The sequence below is a fragment of the Astatotilapia calliptera genome, chromosome 15 (genome assembly GCF_900246225.1).
Source record: "Astatotilapia calliptera chromosome 15, fAstCal1.2, whole genome shotgun sequence".
NCBI lineage: Eukaryota > Metazoa > Chordata > Actinopteri > Cichliformes > Cichlidae > Astatotilapia > Astatotilapia calliptera.
In genome coordinates this window covers 2,964,945-2,990,734 of record NC_039316.1, presented here as the reverse complement: position 1 = coordinate 2,990,734, position 25,790 = coordinate 2,964,945, and the positions used below count along the sequence as shown (strand labels likewise).

Sequence of the window (25,790 nt, the reverse complement as noted above, 5' to 3'; positions counted from 1 at the left end):
ATAACTATATTTGTAAGATTTAAATGTGCCGTTGCTCACAAGTAAAATGTGAAATAATCAGCAGCTTGTTTTTAAATATTTATTTCCCATAATAAGTTCAACAGGGTAGATGTACTTAAGGAACATGAGACTTTTTCAGATAAATAAAGGCAAATATTGCAAACTACACAAAAGGCAGCCGCTAAAGCGTTTAAGTTTCAAAATAGAACAAACGAAACAGACTAAATTGTCAGTTCCACTTAGAAACAAAATATTAATTCTAAAAATAAATCTTAGTTTGTTTTACAGAAGAATAGACAAAACTGACTAACTTTTGTCAATATCAAATAAACTGAGAACTAAAAGGAAATTCTCAATCTCTCCTTGTTGTATAGCTGAGCTTTTCAAACAGTTTTAACAGTTACTTTAGTCTGACAAAAGCCGAATGACGAATTAGCGCTTCCAGTCAGAGACTGAGGCTACGTCCACACGTACACGGGTATTTTTGAAAACGGAGATTTTCCGTTTTCGTTTTAAAAAATAATCCCGTCCACACATAAAGGCAGAAATGAAGGAAAACGCTGCTATGAACATGCCAAAGCAGCAGGTGGCGCTAGATTGCTAGCCGTGCAGAAATGTTGGCCAATCAGAAGTCTAGAAGCCTCGGTGGGAAAAAGTAAACAAAGCTGGGGCATAGAAGCAGAACCGAGTCGTATGTGTGGACGGACAGTAACTGTGTGTATATGTAAGCATTTAAACACTGCAGAGAGTAGAATTAACAGTATTGTAGAAATTCATTTCACCGAAACAATAACGTGGCGCACAGTGTGACGCATGCACCAGTTTATTGTATTTCCAGACTTGCTTTCGGCACAATTTACAGTGCACGCTACTCTGTTTTTTGTCAGACTTGAAATAGCCGAAATACCTTCACACTACGGAACTTCTATGGCTCTTCCGTTCGACAATCTCTCCGGCATTGGAACCATCATCTGTTTTCTCTTCGGTCACGCTCGGTTGATTTTTCTAGTCGGCACACTCATTTCCTCCATTATGCGCTGGCTGCTTCCCAAACAAACACACGTGCGGCTTGGCACTTGTGCTGTACGTAACAAGTCACGCGACGTGACGCTGCGGCTGTGATTGGTTCGGCTCTGCGCTACTGAATTTGGATTGGCTGACCTTTTTTTTTTTTTTTTTTTTTTTTAATTTTTTTTTTTAGAGGACAAGAGCGGCGAGGTCTATCGCGATAGCTTAATTTCTCTATCGAGTAAAAGTTATATCGCGATACATATCGTTATCGTTCTATCGCCCAGCTCTACATACAGCCATCTAAAGTTTAGGTTCTTTGCCAAGATGACTTTTACACGTAGACAAAATACTGGTTCGCCCCTTGAGTTAGGTGACTTTTTTTATGCTTAACAGTTTGTTATGCTACAGGGAGTGCTAAGTAGAGCAGGGTGATATGACCAAAAATATTTATCACGATATACATTTGAAAATTTGCGATAACGATATAACTGACGATATAATTGACACTAGACAAAATACTTTACAACTCCACAACTTTATTAGTGCAAAAAACCCCATCAGTGTATTTTCACTTAAACAAGCAGCTGTTTTTTTGTGTGCATTAAAGTTATATAAAAATGTAACAGTGCAAATTCCTCGCTGACAGTTTAACCAAAAGGCATTTCCAGTGGAAATTGGCTGACATATCCTCAGCATAACCATGTATAATATCCACAAAACTTAAAAAGAGGTTATACACACACACAATACGGTAACATTATGTTGAACCACAGTACGTATCACTCCGCGAGGCGCCTGCCTACGATAGCTTTAATGCTCCGACAATCCATCAAGCGGTGCAGCTTCGTAGCTCAGCAAAGTCGTACTAAAACATTTGACAGATTGTCGAGCGCCGTGCACATAAAATCATTTCGAGGTCAGTAAACACAACCAGAATTCATACATAAGGCACACGGGATTATAAGGGGCTCTGTCGACTTTCAGAAAAATCAAAGGATTGATTTTAAGTGTGCCGTATTTTCCAAACAACACGGTAATAACGACGGCCCGCTATCACGCTCTACCAAAAATAGTGCTTTGTTGTGTATCTGACGGACAAAAGCTAAACCAGTTCCACACCACTGAAGTTGCAGCATTTCTACAAACCAATTCTGGTTCATCGGTTTCATTTAACGGTCCACTTTCGCTCTTCTCCTTCTGCGTCGCCGCCATGTGCGTATGTAAACATAGGCACTGCGCATGCGCTTTTTACCCATATTCTATCGCGATATTTCATTTTCCTATCATTGCCCAAAATTACACCGGTATTACCATGAACGGTATGATATAGCCCAGCCCTAGTGCTAAGTATCTTAAACAAAATATTCCTCTAAAAATGGTCAGGTACAAGGACTGGACTGAAGATGAGTAAATGAGCGGCCGATGTCCTAAAACTAAACTTTGGGAAACAATTGCTCAAGACCCCTTTAAAGAAATTAACAGAAACTCTGGCTCCTTGGAAGCAAAACATAAGGAAATGAGAGGTGACTCGAGAAATTGGCACAGTACTCTCTTGATTTGTCATTGCTTTTAAAAGAACATGAATGTATAATGCAAAAACATGCAACAAGTGAACCTTAGAAGGCACTACTAGGACACAGAGACAAAGCTTGTTGAAGCTCTAGAGATTGTCTTCCGCAAATGGAAACGTCTTTATAATTCAGCAAGTGCTAGGAACAATCGTAGATATATGTACTGTATATGCATGTGAACGCAATGTGTGATATATAATTTACAATTTCCTATCTAGTAAATATATACAGCATATAGAATTTCCTAGTCTATGTCGTGTGCTATAATTGCGTCACCTAAGGAAAATGTCTGAGCATTTTTCACTGGAAAATTTACATCTGTCCTCTTACCATGTGCTTCGTGACACTTTTCTAAACTTCACATTGCTTCTACAGTTTGTTATGATAGCCATCTAAAGGACTTATGTGCTAAGGACAGAGGTTTGTTTAAATGACATCCAAGAAGTGGCTGATGAAAAATGCACGAGGCTCTTTGACAAATTTCTGGCAGTGCTTGGAAAGCCATGTGAAGGGAACTATTCGCCTATTAAACCCAGTGTTTATACTCCACCTAAAATCTGTTTGTTTCGCTGCTTGTACTTTTCAGTTTATGAGTTACAAACTCCAAAGAAAGCCTCCAAAAAAATGCCATTAAAATCCGCTTTGTCTTTCAAACCAAAAAAAAACAAAGAAAGAAAGACATAAATTAGGCCCATATTAACTACTATATCTACATATATATAAGCAGGAATTCCTGCTTATATATATATATATAAGAAGTAAAGACAATTGTGCCATGTACTGTGTTCTGCATTTCCACTGAGCTGAGCAGGGTAAATGATAAGCTAATCTCTGAAGTGTTACATAATTGCTATCTTGTAGAGTAGTGGGCTGCCTAAAGAGACCCCCCTGGCACACACACACACACACACAAAGTCATGTTATGATAATGCCACAGGACATTACAGGAAACTCAGCAAAAAACATAATCCGTAATCCAACCTGAACATCTTTATATCACTGCTATATAATGTAAATTACACACACACACACACACACACACACACACACACACACACACACACACACACACACACACACACACACACACACACACACACACACACACACACACACACACACACACACACACACACACACACACCACAAGGGCAGTGTTGTAGAGAGAGGAAGAAGCAACATTCCTGCTGTTTATCAAGTCATCTGATCAGGCCAGCAAGTCATGCGTTGAAACTGTGTTAGAGGCTGGGCGGGATGCTTTAGGCTAACCCTCGCCCTATGTACTCTGCAGTTTTCAGAATCTTAACTTATTCTCTCACAGTGCTCTGTCTTCATGTAAATGACTGGTATCCTCCCAAAAACACACTAATGCTCCACTTTATTTTCAACAAACACCTAAAGAAGACACTTAAGACCTCCCTGCATTTGCCCCATTTGTAACGCAAACAGATAAACCATTAAAAGCTTGATCGATAAGTCTGTAAAATATCTGCTAATTTTCCACTTCAAGTACTGACAGTGTTGATAAATGTGATAATTTTGCTGACTGCAATGATCCTCGTCGGTGCGTTGTGAAGCCGCGGGCTCTCTATTACGGGCCTGGGATGGTTAATAATAGCTATCCAGGAGAGGACGGTACAGAATCACGTTTTGCATTCTGGAGCGAAGGTCGACAGTTTAATTGGAAGTGCAAATTGCGTTCACATGTATCCCCACAGTGGATTGAGCCATGGGTAAAGTGAATGCGCACATTGCAAGCGTGTGTGCGTTTAACAAAAGAGAGGGAAGGGTTCGTCCCAACGTATTTTTAGACCGACGCGTGGAGCCGAGCCACAGTTATTATCACTGAAGTGTTGTTTTTACTCCTCAAATCCTCTTTTGCACAAGCTCAGATACTCCTGCTGCCCGCTACTGAATCAGCGAGGCCGATGCTGCCAATTTTTTATTAAGAAAGAGTAAATATTGACTTGATGACTGTAGCTTCCATCTGTTGGTGTGAGAGTAAGAGTCTCGCTCGCTCTCTATCTGCTCTGCTTTCACTCGCTGCCGACACTACCACCACCCCCACTCGCACCACCACCCATCTCCTTCCCTCTGCTGCTGGCTTAGAATCTGCAGAGAATACCCCCGTCATTATATTCACCCTCGAGCCACACTTACCCTTGTAGTGAAGACACGCGTTCTCATCATTGATCTCTCTCTTTGTTTAGCCAGCTAATAGTACTCCCACATAGCTCTATAATCCACAACATCTGGATTAGTGAGGGTTGAGGCCACTTTTTGATCAGCTATCGTGTTACGTGAAGATGAGACTGTGGGAGTGGAGCTGAGTGGTTTTATCAGAGCAGAGAGCGGGCGGGAGGGGGGCGGATGCTGAGGTTTTTCTGACCCTTTTATCCTTGTCACGGGCCGAGGACAGAGTCTTTCATGTCGTTTCTTAGAAAGCTTTCTAAGCAAGTGCACAACTGAAAGACGCCACATTTGCACAAAAGCAGTGTTACAGCTTCTTTGGATATCCAAAAGAAGGTACTTTGCCACGTTTACATTTCTCTGTAACTATTTTGGTATGGCCATTTATGAGGACTCATTTTCTTTATGCTACTTGATTACATTAAAAGATGAAGCTCCTCCAAAAGTAATATCTTCTCTCTCCGGGTGCTGCCTCAGGTGCCTGTCACATCCATATTTTAAATGAATGCCAAGGTCTTAAAATGCATCAGGGTAGGACAAAGTTGCAGAGTGCTGGATCCGTGTAAATATTTGCAGTGGGAATTTAGGTGTGTTGACTCTGCTGCCGCTGACACCGCTTCTCTTACGTGTGAGAAGGAAGGATCTTATGTTCTCCGTTTGAACAAGCACTGAACTTATTATTTTATCCTTCAACACAAAGAGGTGTTGATTTTTTACAGGAATGCTCCATAACATGATGACAGTTTAAAAAAAAATCATGTTGGTAAAAAGAATTTGTATCCAATATTGATAACCATTAACACTGGTAATTAAACGTTTTTTAGCCTGCACCAGCAGGATGGTACACACGCTAAAATAAGGTGAGGCATGATGGCAAAACTGATAATGTAAACTATGATTATTGAATGCTGTTTTATTCCTCATTGTCTACAAAGGATTGGGTGTTCCCTTCTTTCCTGTCACATGTAGTTACTGAAGTGTAAGCTTAGGATGTTTAGCGTGTTGCCTCACACCAAAAATGTTCCTGGTTTGAATCCCACCTTGGGATGTTTTCCCTGCATCTGTGTAGATTTCTGCTGGGTTTACTTTGCCTTCCTTAGTTCAAAGACATGCTTGTTAGGCAAACTGGCTATGGATGAGACGTAAATCAAGTATTAAAACTGTGACAAATACAATATTGTATGAATGTATGATTAAATGTGACACATAGTAGCAAATAGCACTTTGAGTGGGCAGTATGATTAGAAAAGCGCCACATATATGGCAGTCTATTTCAATGACCACCAATTTTTTTTTTTTTTTTATTTACCCACGATCTATTACTGTGAAAAGCCATACACACTGGTACAGGTGGATTTAAAGTAGAAGCTTAACCCAATAGGATGGGGTTTTATTAGTAAATTCTTGACAGTACTTTATAATAACCATTTTAAGAAATGGTAAACGAATAGTGTGAGCTAAAAATTGATCTGCAAAGCATCTATTAACATTTTCTGAAAGGTTACAGTAAGGTTACAACTAATGTTTATCATACTTTTTAAGCAGGTAATAAAGACTCTGTAAGTCATCTATAAACATTATTTGGAAGGCAAGTATAAAGTTGTAACTGATATTTATAACACTTGTTTCAACAAGTGCATAATTATCCAGGTATGTAAATCACAAGATTGAACTTGTAGATGTCACTTCATGCCCTGTTTTCTTAACATACACATGAAAAAGTCTTCACAGAACTCTTTGAAAACAAAGTGATTCAATAGCTTGTAGAAGCACCTTTATAACAACAACTCTAATAAGTTTTCGTTTGACTTTATTAGACTCTCACACACACACCCGAAACTCTGGCTGATTGGGACCCACGCCCAGTTTCCCACCTTGGCTCAGGCGATTAGAGGATCATCAGGGGGTCCTTTTGTCCCTCTGTGGGGGGGTCACTCCCACTAGGTTTATATCTGGGACTCTCCACCATTTGACCTTAGAACTGAAGAAGCTTCTCGGACGAGAGGTGAAACGTCTTCAAGCAACTTAAAGAAGTCCAGACGCTTTTCTTTGCAAGCTCCTTTGACTACGATGACCTGGATGACTGAGAACCTTCACAGACAGACTCTCACATTGTTGCAGAGGAATTTTGGCCCGCTTGTGTTTACAAAGTTGTTTTAGTTCATCAAAGTTTGTGAGCATCTGCTTATGCAGAACATTTCAATTGGTTTGAGGTCTAGACTTTCACTAGGTCACTGCAACACCCTGATTTTTTATTTTTCAGTCATTCAGTTAGAGATTTACTGCTGTGTTTGTGATCATTGTCCTGCTACATGACCCAATTTCAGCCAAGTCAGATGTAGAATACTTTGGTATACAGAGAAGCTCATGGTCAACTCAATGACTCCAAATGTCCATGTACTGTATCTGCAAAACAAGCAAAAAATCACACCCCTCCATCACCATGCTTGACAGTTGGTATGAAGTGTCTGCGCTGATATACTGCATTTGGTTTTCACCAATAATCGTGGAATCATAATGTCCAAAATCTCCACTTTGTCCAAAAGACATAGTTCAAGACGTCTTGTGGTTGTCCAGATTGCAACTCTACACCCCTAATCTGTGCTGCCATATAAGAAAGAAGAGGCTTTCTTCCAGCAACCCTTCAAAAAAGCCATATTGTTGAAGTCTCGTGTTTCCAACTGTACTGTCATGACCTTCAACATTTAACATGCTAACAGGCCTGTAGAGTCTGAGCTGTGGTTCTTGGGGTTTTGCAGTTTCTCAGAGAATTGAGTGGTCTGACCCTGGGGTGAGTTTGCTGGGATGTTCACTCATATGAAGATTGTGTCATTGCGTTAACATAGACATGAATGCTCAAAACCGACAAACTACCAAAATCTCGGCTTTTATAGAGATTCTCACACTTGCAGCTGATCCATTAATCATATTTGACTGGCACCACCTGGCTACCATTTACCCTCTTAATTCCTGTAGAAGGGTGTACTTAATCTTTCACAGGACGGCATAGATTCCTGAAAAACCTTCACGACTGTAGTCCATAGAATATGTCAAGTTAGGAGCGATATCCATCCTCTTTTGGGACAGACTGCCAAAAGACACCTTTTGTGTATTTCAGAAATACCAGCAGTTTGCAGTGGAGACCAGCTTACTGTTCAATAATCAAACCTTTATCACAAACTATAATATGTGGTAATCATAAAACATGTTTCCAAAGTAATGCTTAGATATGTTTTAAGAATTACTTTTCCTAGTCACTATCAAGTTAGTCATATGGTTCTTGCCAACAGAATAATTTAGAGATAATACACACCTCTCTGCTCGATAAAAGGAGACATATGAAAATGAACCAGGCAAAGCTAACAGACAGCTTTGATGCTACACATCATTAATACAAAATATATCATGAACACATAGGCAGCAATCACATTTGAGCTTCATTAAAGTGTCAAACTTGGCACGGGGGAACACAAAGCAACAGCTTCAGTCACGCAACCTACTTATCAATGAGTGATGTGTGCAGTGGATCAGCGAATATCAGCCTTTCATGAAAGATACAATTAAAATTTAGACTTCATGCTTTCATCACTCAGCACAAATCCAATAAGATGTCTGTCTCGGCACAACGTGTTTGTAATATTTAATGCGGGAAAGAAAGTGTCTGTATTCGCTAATGAGGCCTCAAAGAAAGAGTGGCGGGAAAATAAGATCCAGGTAGATATTAGTGCACGCAGACACGCAGAAATGTGTTAGATCAAACACTGACACATACATTACATTGATTGATTTATTGCAAGCTCTGTTTTCCCAAACTTTATGTTCAACTAAATTCTGGACGCTGTGTCGTTTTAATATTTGCCGCAGGGGCTTGTAAGCCAGCGGCGCTGTTGGGCAGAATGTAACAACAAACTAAGAAACACAACGCAAGAAAAATTAATTTGTGTTGCTGCAGCGATCACTGGCAGCCCCAAAACTCACCAGTTCAGCATCAATAATTTCAGCGGGAGTTCATATCTCGGCCTGCAGAGACAAAAAAGGACATACAGTTAGAAGGGGAGAGAATTTCATAAATAACAAAACCCTGAATGTGGACTTATTTGGCTGAGTTCTAAAACCCTGCTATACAATAGGAAGGTCAGGAGCTGAGATACAACCACACACAGAGATGAATGCATCCCGATTCCCTCCACTTACTCCCTTGCCAGGGAAAACAAAGTTCAGACATGTTGAGCTCTGCGATGCAGCATATTTTCAACATATTACAACAACACTGGTCCTATCAGTCGCTGTGCCCACATTACCCGTCTGTTGGTCTGTTAGTCCATCTGGCTTTCAGGACTTCCACTTTCAAAGATCTCTTTGCAGGAGCACAAAAGAGAAAATAACGATTCTACAAATCATAGAACTGTTAAAACAAACTGACAGAGGTGGAGAAAGGTCAGTGACTCTAGACCAGGCCCTCCCAAGTCTAACAGAAACCATGGAGAGAAAGTGTGCTAGTCTTAGAAAAAAACTAACAAACAAACAGGCAATCAAGATATACAGTAAACTGCCACTGGATGGATTCCAAATCCAGTCCCGCTAGAATAAACCTCCAACCTTCGAGCAAATCGATATCATGCTGGCAAGAATAACGCTGTGAGAAAACAGACAGAGAAAAAGAGATTTTTCTCCAGTTGGACCAAACCCTACAGCCAATCTCAAGCTTTCCACAGAGATACAAACACCCCGAAAGTTGATGCTGAGTAATGTCTGTCTTACACACATTTCATGGCCTAATCAAGTTCACATCCACAACAAAACAATGCCAGGCTTTGAAATGCTGTTTTAGTTTCATCCTTTTTCTTTCATACACTGTCTTTACATCCAAGACTTAAAATGTAGTTCAGCTTTTTCATTCTAAACTAACTTCTTATTGGCTTAACGCTTGCATATAATATACCAGTATACACCCTCAATCTGCCCAGTTTTACATTTTAAATAGAGCTAAATCTCCTCTGCACTGAACATATACATAATAATATGCTTAGTTACAAATTATCTCACAGCCATAAAAGTGTCCCTTCCAGTGTACTCGAGATACACCTGAACTTCAATTAAAATTGCTGGACTGGGAAGTCTGTCCTCACCAAATCAGCAGAAGCATCTACAGTGAGATTTAAAACCACATCCCAATATTTAAAAACCTTCATATAGGAGCTACAAATGCATAGCAGTGCAAGACTTCCTACATCCGTCTGGGCTGAAGATTCCCTCCACATGCATAAATAAAGTTCCTGGATCCAGATTGTGGTATTTTCTTGAGATCATCAAGACAATGTCTCTCAATTTCCAAAGAATTTCAGGATGAAACTCCAAAGGTAAACGGTAAAATGTAACACTTTGTTAATAACACTGTTATTAAACAGAGAAAGAACAAACTGAAGCAATTATATAACCTTGGCAGAAATAAAATGAAAAAAAAAAAAGTGGCAACATGCCATGGGATCCTCCTTCAAACTTGGCATGTTTGCTCAACTATAAACCCATAAAGTTATGTTTATCTTGAATGGTTGGGATACCATCAACTGGGCTACAGCTTTCAGGAAACCAGCATAGCACATGCAAAGTACTCAAAACTTGGTCTGAGTACTTCAGTCTGTAGTTCCTGCTACAGTAGCTGCCTGCAGGACATATGGACAAGGTGAAAATAACACCAGCTTTACTATCAAGGCTGATAAACGTTAAAGAGTACCAGTGATAACAGAAGCTGGCAAACTGGAGTCACTTTTGTTCTAATCGGTAAAACTAACAATGATGGTTAACAATTTAGATCAAGTGAAGAATTTGCAAATATAACAAGGTTTATCCCGCAAGCTGTGACGATGCAGCCAAACTCTTAAGCTTCTTAGTCCACCTCTATTCATCAAAATGCTTCGCAGTCCGGGTTTAAGCCTCAGGTAAGGGATTGTTATTGTGCGAGGGAGGGTAATGTTTGCCTCCGTAATCGCCAGTCAAACGTTTATGTGGCAGTGTCAATAAGCCAGAGCAGAATTTGTTTTTCTTTACATAATGGAGGCGATGTTTCACAGGCTGCAGAGGACGTCGCCTGGAAGGAGGGAGTGGGAGGCGACCTTCTGAGGGTTTCACAATAACGGGGACTGACGCACTCTTTGCTGCCTGACCACAGCTATCTTGATGGTCGATTTAATATGCACTAGTAGACACCTGTGCAGCAATTTCCCCCCCAAAAAGAAAACAGATGCAGTATGCAAATAAGCGCTGCAGAGCAAGTTGGTGAGAGCAGGGGGAACAGCTGATGCAACAAGTTTGTTTCTACACTCATTCTTAAGTTAATGTTAGGGGGAAAATAATACTTTATACGGTGCAAACAAGTCTACACAGCCCCCCCCCCCCCCACACACACACACACACACACACACCTCACCCCCTTCCACACACACAGGCTCATGTTATTCCTGAACAAATATCACTCTGCCTCCGGGGTGTAACGGATAAAACTGGTTTTGGAAATGAAAATGAAGAACCTGCTGAGTTTCGGCTGTCATTTGCTCTGGTTTCAAGGAAAGCTGCTGATTACACCTTCCCCTATCAAAAATAGATTGTTTAAAATCCAAAGAGCACACCGTGAATGATTTCACACACAAATTATGACATTTGATCACCCATGCAACTATTTTTATGATACTTTAACACCGTTGTGCTGATTGATTAAACACCGGCATTACGGGCACACGAAAAACACTGTTTTCTAGTTGGCGTAACGGTGAATCAATGACACCTTGCAAAGCTGGGATGGATGCATGCATGGCAAGCTGCAGCTACCACACTAGCAGCAAACAGACTGAGAATGCACCAGTTCTGCATGTTAAATTTACATTATCATACAAATCTCGCAGGGCATTAAGCTCCAAATATGTAGTGCAATAAACCAAAAAGCACCCATTAGAGTAAATGCAAGAAATAAAATCTCGGGTTTGTTGGTTGACTTTTATGGCCACTGTGCAGTGTGCACTGTGCTTGTCATCGGCCGGCTGGCTTCTGCTCTGTCCCGCTACAGCTAGCTCCGCTGGCTAGCCTCACAGCCGTTGGAAACGTCAATAAGCCCCGCATTTCATCAGGTTTTCAAGCCGCGGCGGCTCTCTGCAGTCCCGTATTCACCTAGCAGAGAGCTCACCGAGCAAAGCTGGAGTGAATTCGATAATAAAAACCAAAAGGTCTATTTAAATGCGTCTGCCTAGCTAGCTAGCAAATGCTATTGCTTCCAGCTGTGTGTGTATGTGTGTTTGACAGAGTGAGGCAGCGAGAGGATGTCTGACTGATGAGAGCAGGATTTGGAGAGTGCCGCTGAGAGCTAGCGTGATGGAGTTTTAATGAAGGGTCCAGCGTCCGTCTGGCAGCAAAACAAACACATTAAATTGAACTCAGTCTGGTGCACGTTTAACCGAGCAGCCCTTAACCTAAGACGCGGTAAACTCTGACTGTTCTCTTGGCAGCAATCAGAAAGCTTTATGTGTGTTTCTTACGTGGTTTCGCGGTTGGAGATGGAGAGGGGGTTTAATCCGACGGCGGAGAGAAAATGATGCTGTGCAGGGTCCGGGTAGGGATTTTCTGTCTCCGCCTGTCTGCGTGTCTTCCAGCTGCTGCTGCTCTATCCCGTCTCCCTCCGACTGTCTACTCTGCCTCCCTCCCGCCGGAGTGTCCCGGTGTTCTTGTACCACTCGCCCTCCAGTGGAGAATGAACGGTGCTGATGCGCGCTGATTAGGAACCCCTCTTCAGACGGGCAGCCCTCCCCATCCCCTCCCACACCCACCACTACACACTGCACTCACACCTAACGTGCCTGCGCGCGAATGGGTGTGTGCGTGCGTGTGCGATCGCGCGGTGGCGTGCGTGTAAATCAGTGAATGAGTGTGCTTTGGGTTAACGGAGTGAGTCATCCGGTAGAACCAGATCCAGCTCCGCCCCCGTTTTCTAACAGCTGACTACTGTAGCCGCCATGCGTTGATAAAGACAAACAGTGCCCCCCCCCCCCCCCCCCTCCTCCCTTTGTAAAGTCACAGTGATGCTGGCCTGCTTCCCCTAAAGACACAACAGCAACTTTATGACACTTAGTTTTAATAGTGGCACCACTTTCATGTACGGTAACAGTCTTTTCTAAGATATTATTTTTAGGTTTACATAAACTATGAATAACTGGAAATATGTTTGCAGTCTGTGACGCTGTTGTCTAGATATCATCCACTATTCATTTTCACACCAGATCCTGCTGAACTACTTCGTGTTTGATGCTACAGTTCTGCAATTTAAAAAAATATATATATACATATTTCTATAGTTTTAACTTCGTTTTTTGAACATCTATGGAGCTGCACACCAAATCTCTTTGCACTGCATTATAAAAGCTATGGAAATGGCATTAGACTGTATAAAAACAAATTCAGTCACATGAGAACAAAGCTTTTGGGGGATTTTTCTTGATTTAATGTTTACATGTTTTATAATATATTTTGGTTCTAAACAGCTGCAAGCATGCACATAAAAAATATTGCTAGTGTGCACAAGATACACTCCTTTGACGGCTTTATTTGAGATGTCATGACTTGCAGTGCTTAGTATGGAGGTAATGCAGCTCCAAAAATACTGCACCTTACAATCCCCAAACCCACTTATGTCAAAACATCCTCCCGATTTATAATGCAGGATTTCTGTAAAAGAGTTCATATTATGCCGTTCTTTATTTTCTATCATGTATATGTATATAACGTGCTGCAATGGTGACTGGTCATATTAAACATGACCAAAGTCTAAAATAATGAGCTCAGAATTTAGATGTAAGTATGTAAGCAATCCCAGGGGGACAAAAGTTGAGGCTTCAAAGTGCTCTATATGCTTTATTTCACAAAGTTTTTTCTATGCTTTGCTGTGTATGATGTCAAGGAAGAGGGGATGGGCTTAATATGATCAGACACACAGCTCTGACTGTAAACACAGAAGCTCCATCCACCTCTTATTTAAATCCTCTGTTTACAAGCAGCAGTAAGAAGAAAGTTGACTCAAATAAAGATGTGAAGAGTGTAACCGAAGACAATATCAAAAAGGTTATTTTTAAGGTTAAGTTTAAGAAAGCTACAGGACACTTTCGGTAGCTTTCAGAGGCCTATTCCTGCCTCCAAGGACCCATTAAGTGGACACTGTTTTCAAAATTAATTATTGTATGACAATCAGTCTCCTAAATGGTACAAAAGCAACTACAGCCACTCCATCATTAGAGGAAAAAATAGTCGGCAGTCTCTGAGCTTCAGAGACTAAATGGGCCAAAAATGATGACAGAAGTATAGTGAGGAAAACCCTGCAAACCAAGGGCACTGTGTCTTTCCTCATCCCTCTAAATGGGACATTTTTAGGTTTTAGGACATGGTCTGATAGTTTAACAATGGTACGGATAATATTAGAGTCACAATCCGAATTTGATCCAGCCTAGATTAAGGCAAAGTTCAGTGTTAACATTACATTCATAACTTTGGGATTAAGGTTGTGTTATGATAGTTGAGGGAAAGTGGAGAGAGCTAAGATTATATTTGGGGGCCAAGGAGTGGAGGCAGTCAGTGATTAGCATTTCACTCGCTCACTCAAACATTCACATCAGTTTCTGCTTGTGTTTTTGTGCCTATGTAACTATGTATGTGTGTGTGTTTGTGTGTGAGTGAGTGAGAGAGAGCTCAGTGTACCTTAGCCAGCATCCTGCGGTCTTCTCCTCTCTGTCCTGGTGTTACAGGACACCTCCTCCTCCTTCTCTTCGTCCCCGCAGCAGATGGACAGACGCAGAGCGATATTATTCCTGGGAGTTTGGAGGGGCGTCTCTGTTTTTATAACCCAGAGAATCTTATTAAAAAGCTGCTCTCCTTCCGTCCTGAACTTGAGGTTAATTAGCTCACTTCCTAGTTGCCGACATGCACCGAGGCCTCTGAATGGTCACAGTGGTTGTTATGGACGACTAGGCTTGTCTTATCTCTGGCTGCCTGTGGGGATTCTGCTGTGGAGCTGAGACTAAGAAGGGCACAGTATTTATGTAGTGTGGAAAACACATACACTGGCAGCACGTACAAATGTAATAGAGACAGCCGAAAAGTCACCCACACAAGCACACTGACACAGTGAGCACAGACGTACACAGACTCACACGGGAGACTCCACCAACGCTCACACAATGTGTAACAAGTTTTTTGGTTTTGTTTTGTTTTTTTGTAAATGTGCTAAAGATGAAAAAATAAGTGTTACCACTGGACATTCAGGAAATGGAGTGATTAGATATTACTGCAGTTGCATCCAAGTGCAAACAATAATAATTCTGCCCATAGGTCTATGGATGCAGCCTAAGATTCATTTGACTTTTGAGGCAGAGGAAAAGTCAAACTAGATGGGTGTTGATCCAAACATGGCTATGGACATCTACATGCATGCAACCCTACTATGCATGTTTTTGCATAATAGTTCTATATGACTTCTCCTGTTATCCAGCCATGGCAGGTTTTCTGTTAGGGTTACTTCAGAGATGTTCCTAAACTGCGGGTACCCCCACTGCCAAAAACGTCCTGTTGTGTAGACACTGCTTTTAGATATAAACTGTACATAAAAGATTGCCTTAAACCTGCATTATTTCAAATGGCCAGCAGGTGGCAACTGCTCTGATTGCCGTGTTTGGGAAAATTACCCTACTGTTCAGTTGATCTGTGATCTCAGCTAACACTTTCCTGATGTGTTTATCAGCTCACTATCTGGTTTAAATTCTTATTTAACGCAACGGGATGTTTATTTTGCAATTTATGGCCACACGTAAAGTAAAATAGACAACAGAGCAGGGTACGCTTTAGGGCGAGCTAGCTAGAACCACCACTTCCTCAACTTGTGTTGCTCAAAATTGTAAATAGCGACAGCTATAATGATCAAGCCGTGGCTTCAAGGTAGGTTCAAAAACAAGTGGTTAATGTCACTGTGGATACGCCCATTTTTTTAAACCTGCAGCATCAGGTACCTGATAACGGCCACTGCCTACCACAACAACCATGGTGTCTCTGAGTAGCACTGAGCAAGGCTGTCTTGTAAAGTATTTTCCATGTAGGACAGAAGAAAAAGACTTTATTAGTTCTTATTTCAATTGTGACATAATCAATACCAGATTTCTAATACAATTTTGAGTTTATTGTTTTGAAGCAGGTAAATTGAAGCCAATTTCATTACAATGCCATTAATAGGAAGTGAACAGTCTATTTATAGGCAGGCTGTGTTGTTACCTGGGAGATAACAGGAAGCAGGTCATCAAGGCTTCCCCTGCCTGCCCATTACCTTGAGTGTGACAACCCCACCAGCCTACAGTGCACAAATACCCGTCACAGATGCTTCCAAACATACTCTGTAACTGGGTTTCAGACACTGATTCATCTTTTAAAAGAAAGCAGTGACACCATTAAGCTGTTTCCAACACAATTTTTGTTCTTTTTTTGCCTTTGCTGAGTTACGGACTGTGGGTTCAAGACACTTCAAGAAAAAAAACGTAACTACCGGGAATCCCCCCCCCCCAAAACACCAACTCAGGATTGGTTTCACCACTGAAACCAGGAAGGATTAATATAATGTATGTAACTGTAACACATTACATACATAGACATGAAATCTGTAAGATGTAACAATAAAAAAACAAACCAACACAATATTAAGTTCAGCACAACAAATCAAAAGACACACAACTCCACTCCAGCAAAGTACAATAATAGCCACATTTATTGTAATTACAAGCAAGTTCCCTTTACACTAGATTTTTTTTCTCAGCTTCATGTTTTAACCTTCGTGTCATACGTACATTTACATTTCCAGAGTGCATACACTGATGAGAAGGGGGGGGGGGGGGGGGGGGGGGGTAGTCTGTTAAATAAAGTGGTTCAAGACATAAAAGAAAACAAAAAATGTCTCTCTTGCCTTTATGAGTCACATGTTAAATACTTCTCATTACAAGCATTACTCAGTAGTGGTACTGTACTAAAAAGTGCACACGGTCTATTCAATACCAGACAGCTTCATATATTATTATATAATGGCAATTTTAACAATGATGCATTTCACACATTCAACATCAAACAAGGCAAACCCATTCAAAAGGCACAGGACTCTCACATCGATATCATCTTTAAAAAAAAAAGAAGGTATTTGTACTTACATGTCAGGCAATCCTTCACTTTCAACTCTTTTTCTAAAAGGAAAATCAGCTGAAATATGATTCGATATCAAATGGCACACCCATGGTGGCACTGGGCGGAAGAAAGTTTTAAAAAAAACTTAATGAATTAGCACAGTTCACATGTTACAGGGGGGAGGAGTCCAGTTATTCATAGGTTCATGTTAACGCTGGTGTTCTGCAGATATAAACTGAGCACCTGATTGAAAATAATGCAACCATTTCCCCACAGTTTCCCCGCTTTAGACTCCAATCGTGGGTAAATAATAATAAAAATAATGACGATGCCCGAGGGGGACGTATTTTCTGTGGGCATTCTCTGTGTGTATTGTGCACACAAGGTTTCCCTGTAAGTACAAAGGGAACCAGTTAAGAGGAAGGCCGCTTCAACAAACTACAACAGGATCCTCTTCTGTTTGAATGTCCTGGTTTGTTTTAGTCAAGGGGGCAAAGGTAAAGAATACAATGAGCAATCTGTGAGCAGGAGCCGGCTAGCGTTGCATCTAGAGAACAGGGTGTGTCATTACTTACTTTAGTCCTGTTCAGCTTATTCCGCAGTGATGCATCAAGCCACACTGAGCCCACTGTTTTGCAGGTTAAGTTTAAATGTTTCAGAGAAAATAGATTTACATTAATAAACATCTCTGCTACAGAGCTACTTGTTAACATTTACAGTTGTTCAAATACATGCAGACACTGTACAAATAAACGTTCCCTTCTTGTCCTCTTTGGACAGAATCGTCCACAAACTTGTTAAAAAAAAACCCAAAACAAATACGAGGCAGAACAAAGAAAGAATGGCAGATAATTTTTTAAGAATATTTCCAAATTTCACAAAAAAAAAACCCCAAAAGAAATTATTTTAAAAAACAAAACAAAAAGGAAATTAGCAGCAACGCATAGGCTTAGTTCTGTGAGAACAAACTCAAGAACCAGCAAGCCACCAGTGCCTCTGGGTTAAAGTAAGAGAGGGTTTAGTGAGCCTTCAGTGCAAATATGTAAAGGTGAATTTAAATCTTATAGAGACGGAAGCTTTAAAGGCTGGATATATAATGACTTCTTTACAGTACACTCCATTTAAAATCCACTGTGAAGTGAATACCAACCCTTGGCACGACATGCCTCTCTGATCAGCACTACTGCAAACATCGTGATAATAAAAATAATAAAAAGAAACTACTCTCTCTCTGTGCAATAGTTCAAGTAAGTTATTTCCTGCAAATAGTTAGTGTTTCCTAACACCTCCTGTGGCCGTACCGAAAGAGACGACAACGTACAGGTAACATACAAATACACAAAAGGTTATTATTTACATGAAAAACAGGTGTCTGGACAAGACTGCACTCTACGCAGAGAGGACCGCTACTCACCAATTCAGGCTCAGATTTGACCTAATCCTCCCACTGGTTACAATTAGGACCAAAGTGGCAGTCTCATCCTAGAATCTGTGTCCATAACCACGTCCACCAGTCAGTGTCCCAAAGGGTCAAGGTTAAATCTCTAGAGCGGGGTTTCGTAGACTCGTTCCGACGACCCCTCCTCCGTGTCGTCCTCTGACTGCGACGCCTTGTGGTTCAGCTTCTCTGCTGTCGACGAGGAAACGAGGTTTCCATGGATGCTGTCGTCGCTCAGCTTGGCCTTGCTGCTGTCCTGAACAAACTCTTGGATTTCCACAGGTAGCCGGCGAAATTTGTCCTGGTACTCCTGGTCCAGATCGCTCTGTAACTGCAGAGGAAGAAAATCAAACATCAACCAAGAATCCGTAAATGAAGAAAATTTAATGATGTCAGTGTGGTCCAACAACCAATTCTGGTAAATGGACTGGTTCTTATATGGCCCTTTACACATCTTGCCAACTTGTTTTTTCCACATGCAGTGCAGAGTAGATAACAATTATCAGCAATGTAGTGTTCAGTATCTTGCTAGGGACTGTGACATTTTTGCAGATGAATAGAAACCACCAACCGAGTTCGACCTACAGCTCTTTGAGGTTTGATCAGCAGGTGGATGGGATTGCTTTGCCTGAGATGATACTATATTACTGAAAACAAGAAGAGTAATAGGTCTCTCCTAAAGTTTCTGGAGATGTCACAAAATGGAAGAAGTCTGTTTCTTTAATTTTTATATATTTTCAGTAGAGATTCATTAACTTTCTGTGTTTCCTGTTTGGTGTACAGTGGAGATTTTTTTTGACCTACTTGTCTGGAAATGCTGCAGATCACGGCTAGGGTGAACCAAACAGTAATGTTGTGGGACCAAAACAATGAGCTGGATGAGCTGAGGGGAAGTTGCATAACAATTCTCTGCGGGGTTATCAGTATGAGCGACCTCATTAGAGCAGCTTTAAAGTTTTCACCCTTTACAGCAACCTTAACAATCAGTGTCTACACTGGATTGTAAGTGCTTGGATACAGTAGGTGCTGCAGTTATTTCCATGCCTCTTATCTAAAGACTATAATAACATGAATCATGCCTATTTCCATAACACAGCCTGAACAAAAAGGCTCGATGCTGAACATCAGATAGGGACCGTGACATTCTGCACTGAATAGGCACCTTGATCTGCTGAGGCAGACCAGGATCCCGACAATATCCATGTACTGTATCCGCCCTGCCCTCACTGAGAAACAGAAAGGAGAAGCTGTTTTCTCCGAGGCATAGACGCCCCCAATGATTACAGATGACAAGATTGTATTCATGTCATTGCGAGCCAATAATTGCTGTAATGCTGATTTCTGTTTAACTACTCGGCTGGCTCCCACGGGAGAGCAGTAATTAAAAGAAACGCTGCTAAGATGAATGGTGTCAAAGTCTCACAGCTCGGTACAGTCACGTCAGCACAATGCGAGATCGAAAGTACCTGAGTCCCACCAAGACTTAGCAGGGATCAATATTTTGTCTTAGAGATACTGGTCCCTGCTGTTGAGTGAATGAGGGGCCCCACTACAGACTGACAGCATCCAGCATCTAACTAGAAAAAAATACAAATGCACGTCTCACCTGAATGAATGGAAGCAAATATTGCTGCGACAAAACTGAGAGATATATTCATCTTGCAGGAACTTCAGGCAGAATAAACTGCTGAACACAAAGCCGTACTCTCCTGTGATAGATTCACCTGCAGTACACCCCTCCATCCCCCCTTCCCCCCCAATCCCCAGACATACAGTCATTATAGCGGCGACCAGAAAATTCACAGCTGGCAAACTGCACAAATGAATATCTGAAAAAATATTTGCAAGAATAGCCAAGAATGGGAGAGACGGAGAGAGCGGAGGAGTCCGGATGAAGGTCAAGGACTCCCATGCTTCTCTTGACTTTACAATTTTCTGCCCTCTCCACTTCACGAGATGGCACATCCATTTCATTTGAGAGCCCTTCATAGCTAAATGAGAAAACCTGATTGTTACAAAGTGCTCGCCTTCACAGCACTTTGAAGCATCGCCATAATATAAATTAAACTGATATTATTTTGTTTAGTCTCTGGATGGTTATCACACCTAGGGGCACTAATTTTGGGTGCAATCCTAAAATCTTGGGACTGAAAATGTGTTGTTTTTTTTTACGTCTACTCTAGTTGAGACAACACATTAAATGGTAAAAGTTGCAAACAGAGCTGCAGAAGCTTACTGCAGTGCCCCGTGCTGTTAGAGCTGGGCGATAGAACGATAACGATATGTATCGCGATATAACTTTTACTCGATAGAGAAATTAAGCTATCGCGATAGACTTCGCCGCTCTTGTCCTCTTAAAATAAAAAAAAAATAAAAAAAAAAAGGTCAGCCAATCCAAACTAAGTAGCGCAGAGCCGAACCAATCACAGCCGCAGCGTCACGTCGCGTGACTTGTTACATACAGCACAAGTGCCAAGCCGCACGTGTGTTTGTTTGGGAAGCAGGCAGTGGGTAATAATAATAATAATGGATTGGATTTATATAGCGCTTTTCAAGGCACCCAAAGCGCTTTACAATGCCACTATTCATTCACTCTCACATTCATACACTGGTGGAGGCAAGCTACGGTTGTAGCCACAGCTGCCCTGGGTAATGGAGCCAGCGTGTAATGGAGGAAATGAGTGTGCCGACTAGAAAAATCTACCGAGCGTGACCGAAGAGAAAACAGATGATGGTTCCAATGCCGGAGAGATTGTCGAACGGAAGAGCCATAGAAGTTCCGTAGTGTGAAGGTATTTCGGCTATTTCAAGTCTGACAAAAAACAGAGTAGCGTGCACTGCAAATTGTGCCGAAAGCAAGTCTGGAAATACAATAAACTGGTGCATGCGTCACACTGTGCGCCACGTTATTGTTTCGGTGAAATGAATTTCTACAATACTGTTAATTCTACTCTGCAGTGTTTAAATGCTTACATATACACACAGTTACTGTCCGTCCACACATACGACTCGGGTCTGCTTCTATGCCCCGGCTTTGTTTACTTTTTCCCACCGAGGCTTCTAGACTTCTGATTGGCCAACATTTCTGCACGGTTAGGAATCTAGCGCCACCTGCTGCTTTGGCATGTTCATAGCAGCGTTTTCCTTCATTTCTGCCTTTATGTGTGGACGGGATTATTTTTTAAAACGAAAACGGAAAATCTCCGTTTTCAAAGATACCCGTGTACGTGTGGACGTAGCCTCAGTCTCTGACTGGAAGCGCTAATTCGTCATTCGGCTTTTGTCAGACTAAAGTAACTGTTAAAACTGTTTGAAAAGCTTAGCTATACAACAAGGAGAGATTGAGAATTTCCTTTTAGTTCTCAGTTTATTTGATACTGACAAAAGTTAGTTTTGTCTGTTCTTCTGTAAAACAAACTAAGATTTATTTTTAGAATTAATATTTTGTTTCTAAGTGGAATTGACAATTTAGTCTGTTTTTGTTTGTTCTGTTTTGAAACTTAAACGCTTTAGCGGCTGCCTTTTGTGTAGTTTGCAATATTTGCCTTTATTTATCTGAAAAAGTCTCATGTTCCTTAAGTACATCTACCCTGTTGAACTTATTATGGGAAATAAATATTTAAAAACAAGCTGCTGATTATTTCACATTTTACTTGTGAGCAACGGCACATTTAAATCTTACAAATATAGTTATTTGGCTTATATCGTGATAGATATCGATATCATTTGTGCAGATATCGCCTGAAATGAAAAAACATATCGTGATATGAAAAAAATCTCATATCGCCCAGCTCTACGTGCTGTGTAAATTAAGTTGCAAAAATAGATGTCTGGTATTCAGTAGTAATAGCTCACTTTCTCAGTCTGCTGCCATGTTATCTAAACTTAGTTATCTAATTTTAGGGGTGGATTTTAACCTGTCTCCACTGAAATTCACAGACCGATGATGCTTAATGCATAGAAACCACTTTTTTCTCTCCATTTAGTTGAAATGATCGTTGTTACAGATCTGTATGTAAAAATCTATCAGCCAGGTAACTCAACTGCATCTGTGCCTCATTGTTTGAAATTAAGGAAGCTCTGCAGTTGTCTCTTTCTGATGTTTTTGAGTGGCAAAACAGAGCCTGCTCCCCCCGCACCACCAAGCAGAGCATTTCAAGGTCACCTTCTCAGAGAGATGCCTCCCTGGCTCCTCCATCCCTCTCTCACTCTAATCTTTCTTTCTCTGCCTTTCTCTTCTCTCTCCGTGGGTCTCACAGAGCAGCCATCCAACACATCAAAACCAGATGGCTAAAGATGCACCACGGCTCCCCCCCCCCCTGCTCTTCACTGCGCATGACCTACTTAGGGGTGGGACAGCCTGCTCGCCCTGTGTGCTCGCATGTGTGTTTGTGCATGTGCAGCCTTTTTTTTTATACCCTGCCTGCTGAGGCACAAACACCCTCTGATTAAATCTGTCATCTTTTCTCCCATCTGATGACACCCTGGTTCATGAGAACGGGGAGGTGGGAGCAGAGGGCAGAGAAGTCTGAAGGGTGCCAGCCACTTCTGAGAAACATGTGAGCGCATGGCGTGCGCGGGGGTGTGTGCGTGTAATCAGAAGCAAAGGGCCGTCTGTTAGAGTGATGAGACGAGAGATGAAGACAGCCGTTTCCTTTTACCAAAAGGAACAGTCTATGAATGAATGACAGAAAGATGGATGGATTAGGGAAGAAGGAGGGAGAACTGTGGTATTTTCAGAGTTTCTTGTGATCTGTGGCTTCCAGCTGATATCTTATCAGCCTGGCAGAGGAGAAATCACAGGAGTTTAGTACACAGAGAGAAGACGTGATTGAAATCTACTCCTCAGGCTTAATGGATTTGGGAGAGGGAAGTTTTGGATAATCAAAATTTGGAATTCCTATGGTGACAAGTAAATTCCAGGTCTGGTTAAAAGATATAGTTCTTTTGAAATCATAAGCAACCATGATCAAATGCTCTGTGTGCTCACGCTCGATCACATTTATGTACGTGTGGTCCAGCTTCGGTTTGGACACCCTAACCAGCAGGAGCTAGAGTTCTCCAGCCAGCTTTTAAATCTGTATCTCATCTCTGAAGACCAGTCATCTGTCAACAAACCACATGCACACATTTCTGCCTTTCTTAAAATACAGCACTCGGTGACCTTCTTCACCAGCTGTCCTCATTTTGAGAAGCTATCGGGGGACTCAGAGAAGGCCTCCAAAGAGCCAAATTAATTCTTTGCTTTGAGCCATGACATAACGCCTGCTGCGGCATTGCAAAAGTCCTCAACTGGCAAAGAGCTGCACTACACATACATCACACAGCTATGTTAACAGTGTCTCATCTTACTGTCACAACAAGCAGGTCTTAAGGAATGATGTGCGTCGGTGTGCAGGCTTTGAAAGTAGGTTTTAACCACTTGCTGCTCTAAACCGTTTCAGTGAAGCTGAAAGTGTTCTGTGACACGGAGCAAAACCTGCAAATCTCACACTTACACTCCGTATCGAGGCATGTACCCCGATCCTGTGATTTAGCCTACTAACATCACCACACAGACTCTAATTAGACTAAACCCAAGTTCCTAAACCCACATCTGAGAGATAAGAAAAGGTCACGACCCTATCATCTTTGCATGCTGGTGCATACTGCAAGTAAGACGGTGTGTGTGTGTGTGTGTGTGTGTGTGTGTGTGTGTGCGATTGTGCGAGACGGAGGGCAGAGAGAAATTTACTTTCTTTCCACTGTATTGGTCATAAGAATGAAAATGAACTGCAGCAGTCCAAATGCAACAGCAATAACAACACCAGTAATAAAAGAGAGAAACTATTCAGGATAAACTATGTGCTCCTTTTCCATCTATCTCACCTTCTAACCCTCTCTCGGTGCACATATGTGTGTGAATGCCCTTTCCTGGCTCCTTTCAGATAATTTATCTGCTGCTTTCCTTTCCTTTTTTTGAGAGAGATTTTTTTCTTCAGGTCCAAGAATTTAAAAACACTCCTGCATACCTCCACTATGTACTGTAATGAGTGTTTTCCCTAAAAGGACTGGCTCAAAGGGGAATGTCAGTTGTGAAATGTGCTCAGCGGTACTTTGACATTTTCACCTTTAACGTGGATGCTAACTAAAAGATTGCTGAATAAATGCATGCATGTTTTAACACATCCATGTTACTGTGATATGAAATTTGATTGTAATTTGTAGAATGACACAGTAAAGTAGTATCCACAAAAATATATGATATTTGTTAACAATCATTTTACAATATAGTGCATATTTGAAAGGACTATGTGCCTTTAACCTGCATTCCTTCTAATGGCCAGCAGGGGGCAACTCCTCAAGCTGCAAAAACAAGTCTACTTAATTTATTACCTCAGTAAACATGTTTCTAAAAAATGTTTGGCCAATTATTTTTTTATTTAATCCTCCTTTTGAATTTATTAATTATGGTCCTAAATAAAGTAAAATACACAATAAAGCTGGGTATGCTACAGGGGACGGATGTTGTCGGCCATATGCAACTCAGGAGAAAATTATTGTTTTTTACCCAGTAATTTCCATAGAGATAATGAAAATTTAAACATAACAGCAGTCTAATATTCACCATCAATTTCAGCTCCGTTGTGGTTTCTCCCAATGCCTTGGGGAAAAATCTTGCTTTTTAAAGATAACAGCTGCATGCAGCAACCACAAAAAAAGTTGTAGGGAACGGGAGTCAACCAACATGGTTAAAAAAAGGAAAAATCTAGGGACCAAAAACAAAACACAGAGCTAAAATTTGCAAGAATTTCTTATGGGTTAATCACACTGCTACACAACACTGACTATTGTGGCATTAAACCCAGCTGCTGCTGAAGAATATAGTAATAGTATATTTCACCCTGTGTATGCTGACACTGGCTTTGAGGTGTATAGCACTGTAATGTAAAATGTGGTGTTAAGACAACAGACTGAGTACTTGATTAACAGCCGTGCTTTTATATTGATTATTTTAGTCTATAAATTATACACACTGAAACTTTTGCCAAAATTTCGTCAATTTTTAAACAATCAAAACTTATAATATGCCTAAAACACGCCAGCAACTAAAATGGACTTTCATCTAGAACTTTATTTACTGCCTTGTCCTCACAGTGTTTTTGTTGTTTTTTCCTTCCTCTCTAATGCTGCAGAATGGCTAAAGTTTAAGATGTTCATTCCAGAGTCCTCCAAACCGTACTGTTGAGAGGAAAAGTTTCAACGTTCCTTAGACAGAGCACAAGTCGAGAGAGCTTCATTAGCACATGTGGGCATACATAATGAACACTCGAGCACTGATCTAAAATAGCAGCTGGCATAATAGGGCAGAAGATTAACCAAGCATGCCACATGTATGCGCACGCACACAT

General features: G+C 41.2%; 2 protein-coding genes across 5 annotated transcripts in view; both read right to left on the bottom strand.

Moving 5' to 3' along the window:
• Positions 1-12,582, bottom strand: part of plcb4b (phospholipase C, beta 4b) — a 75,897-nt gene extending 63,315 nt beyond the window's left edge. For 2 of the 3 annotated variants that reach the window (XM_026143387.1, XM_026143391.1), the window contains exons 1-2: positions 12,299-12,582; positions 8,751-8,792 (exon numbers count right to left, since the gene is read on the bottom strand). The gene's annotated coding sequence lies outside the window, so the exon portion shown is untranslated. Of the gene's footprint in view, positions 1-4,742; positions 6,164-8,750; positions 8,793-12,298 lie in introns of those variants that run through there. The other variant, XM_026143389.1, reaches the window with a different exon arrangement.
• A 3,954-nt stretch (positions 12,583-16,536) lies between these two features.
• The window catches only part of plcb1l (phospholipase C beta 1-like), a 125,630-nt gene continuing 116,376 nt past the window's right edge, over positions 16,537-25,790 (bottom strand). For both annotated transcript variants that reach the window (XM_026142759.1, XM_026142760.1), the window contains one exon: positions 16,537-18,730. In XM_026142759.1, the coding sequence (XP_025998544.1) occupies positions 18,498-18,730 (233 nt within the window). In that variant the 3' untranslated portion in view covers positions 16,537-18,497. The remainder of the gene's footprint in view (positions 18,731-25,790) is intronic.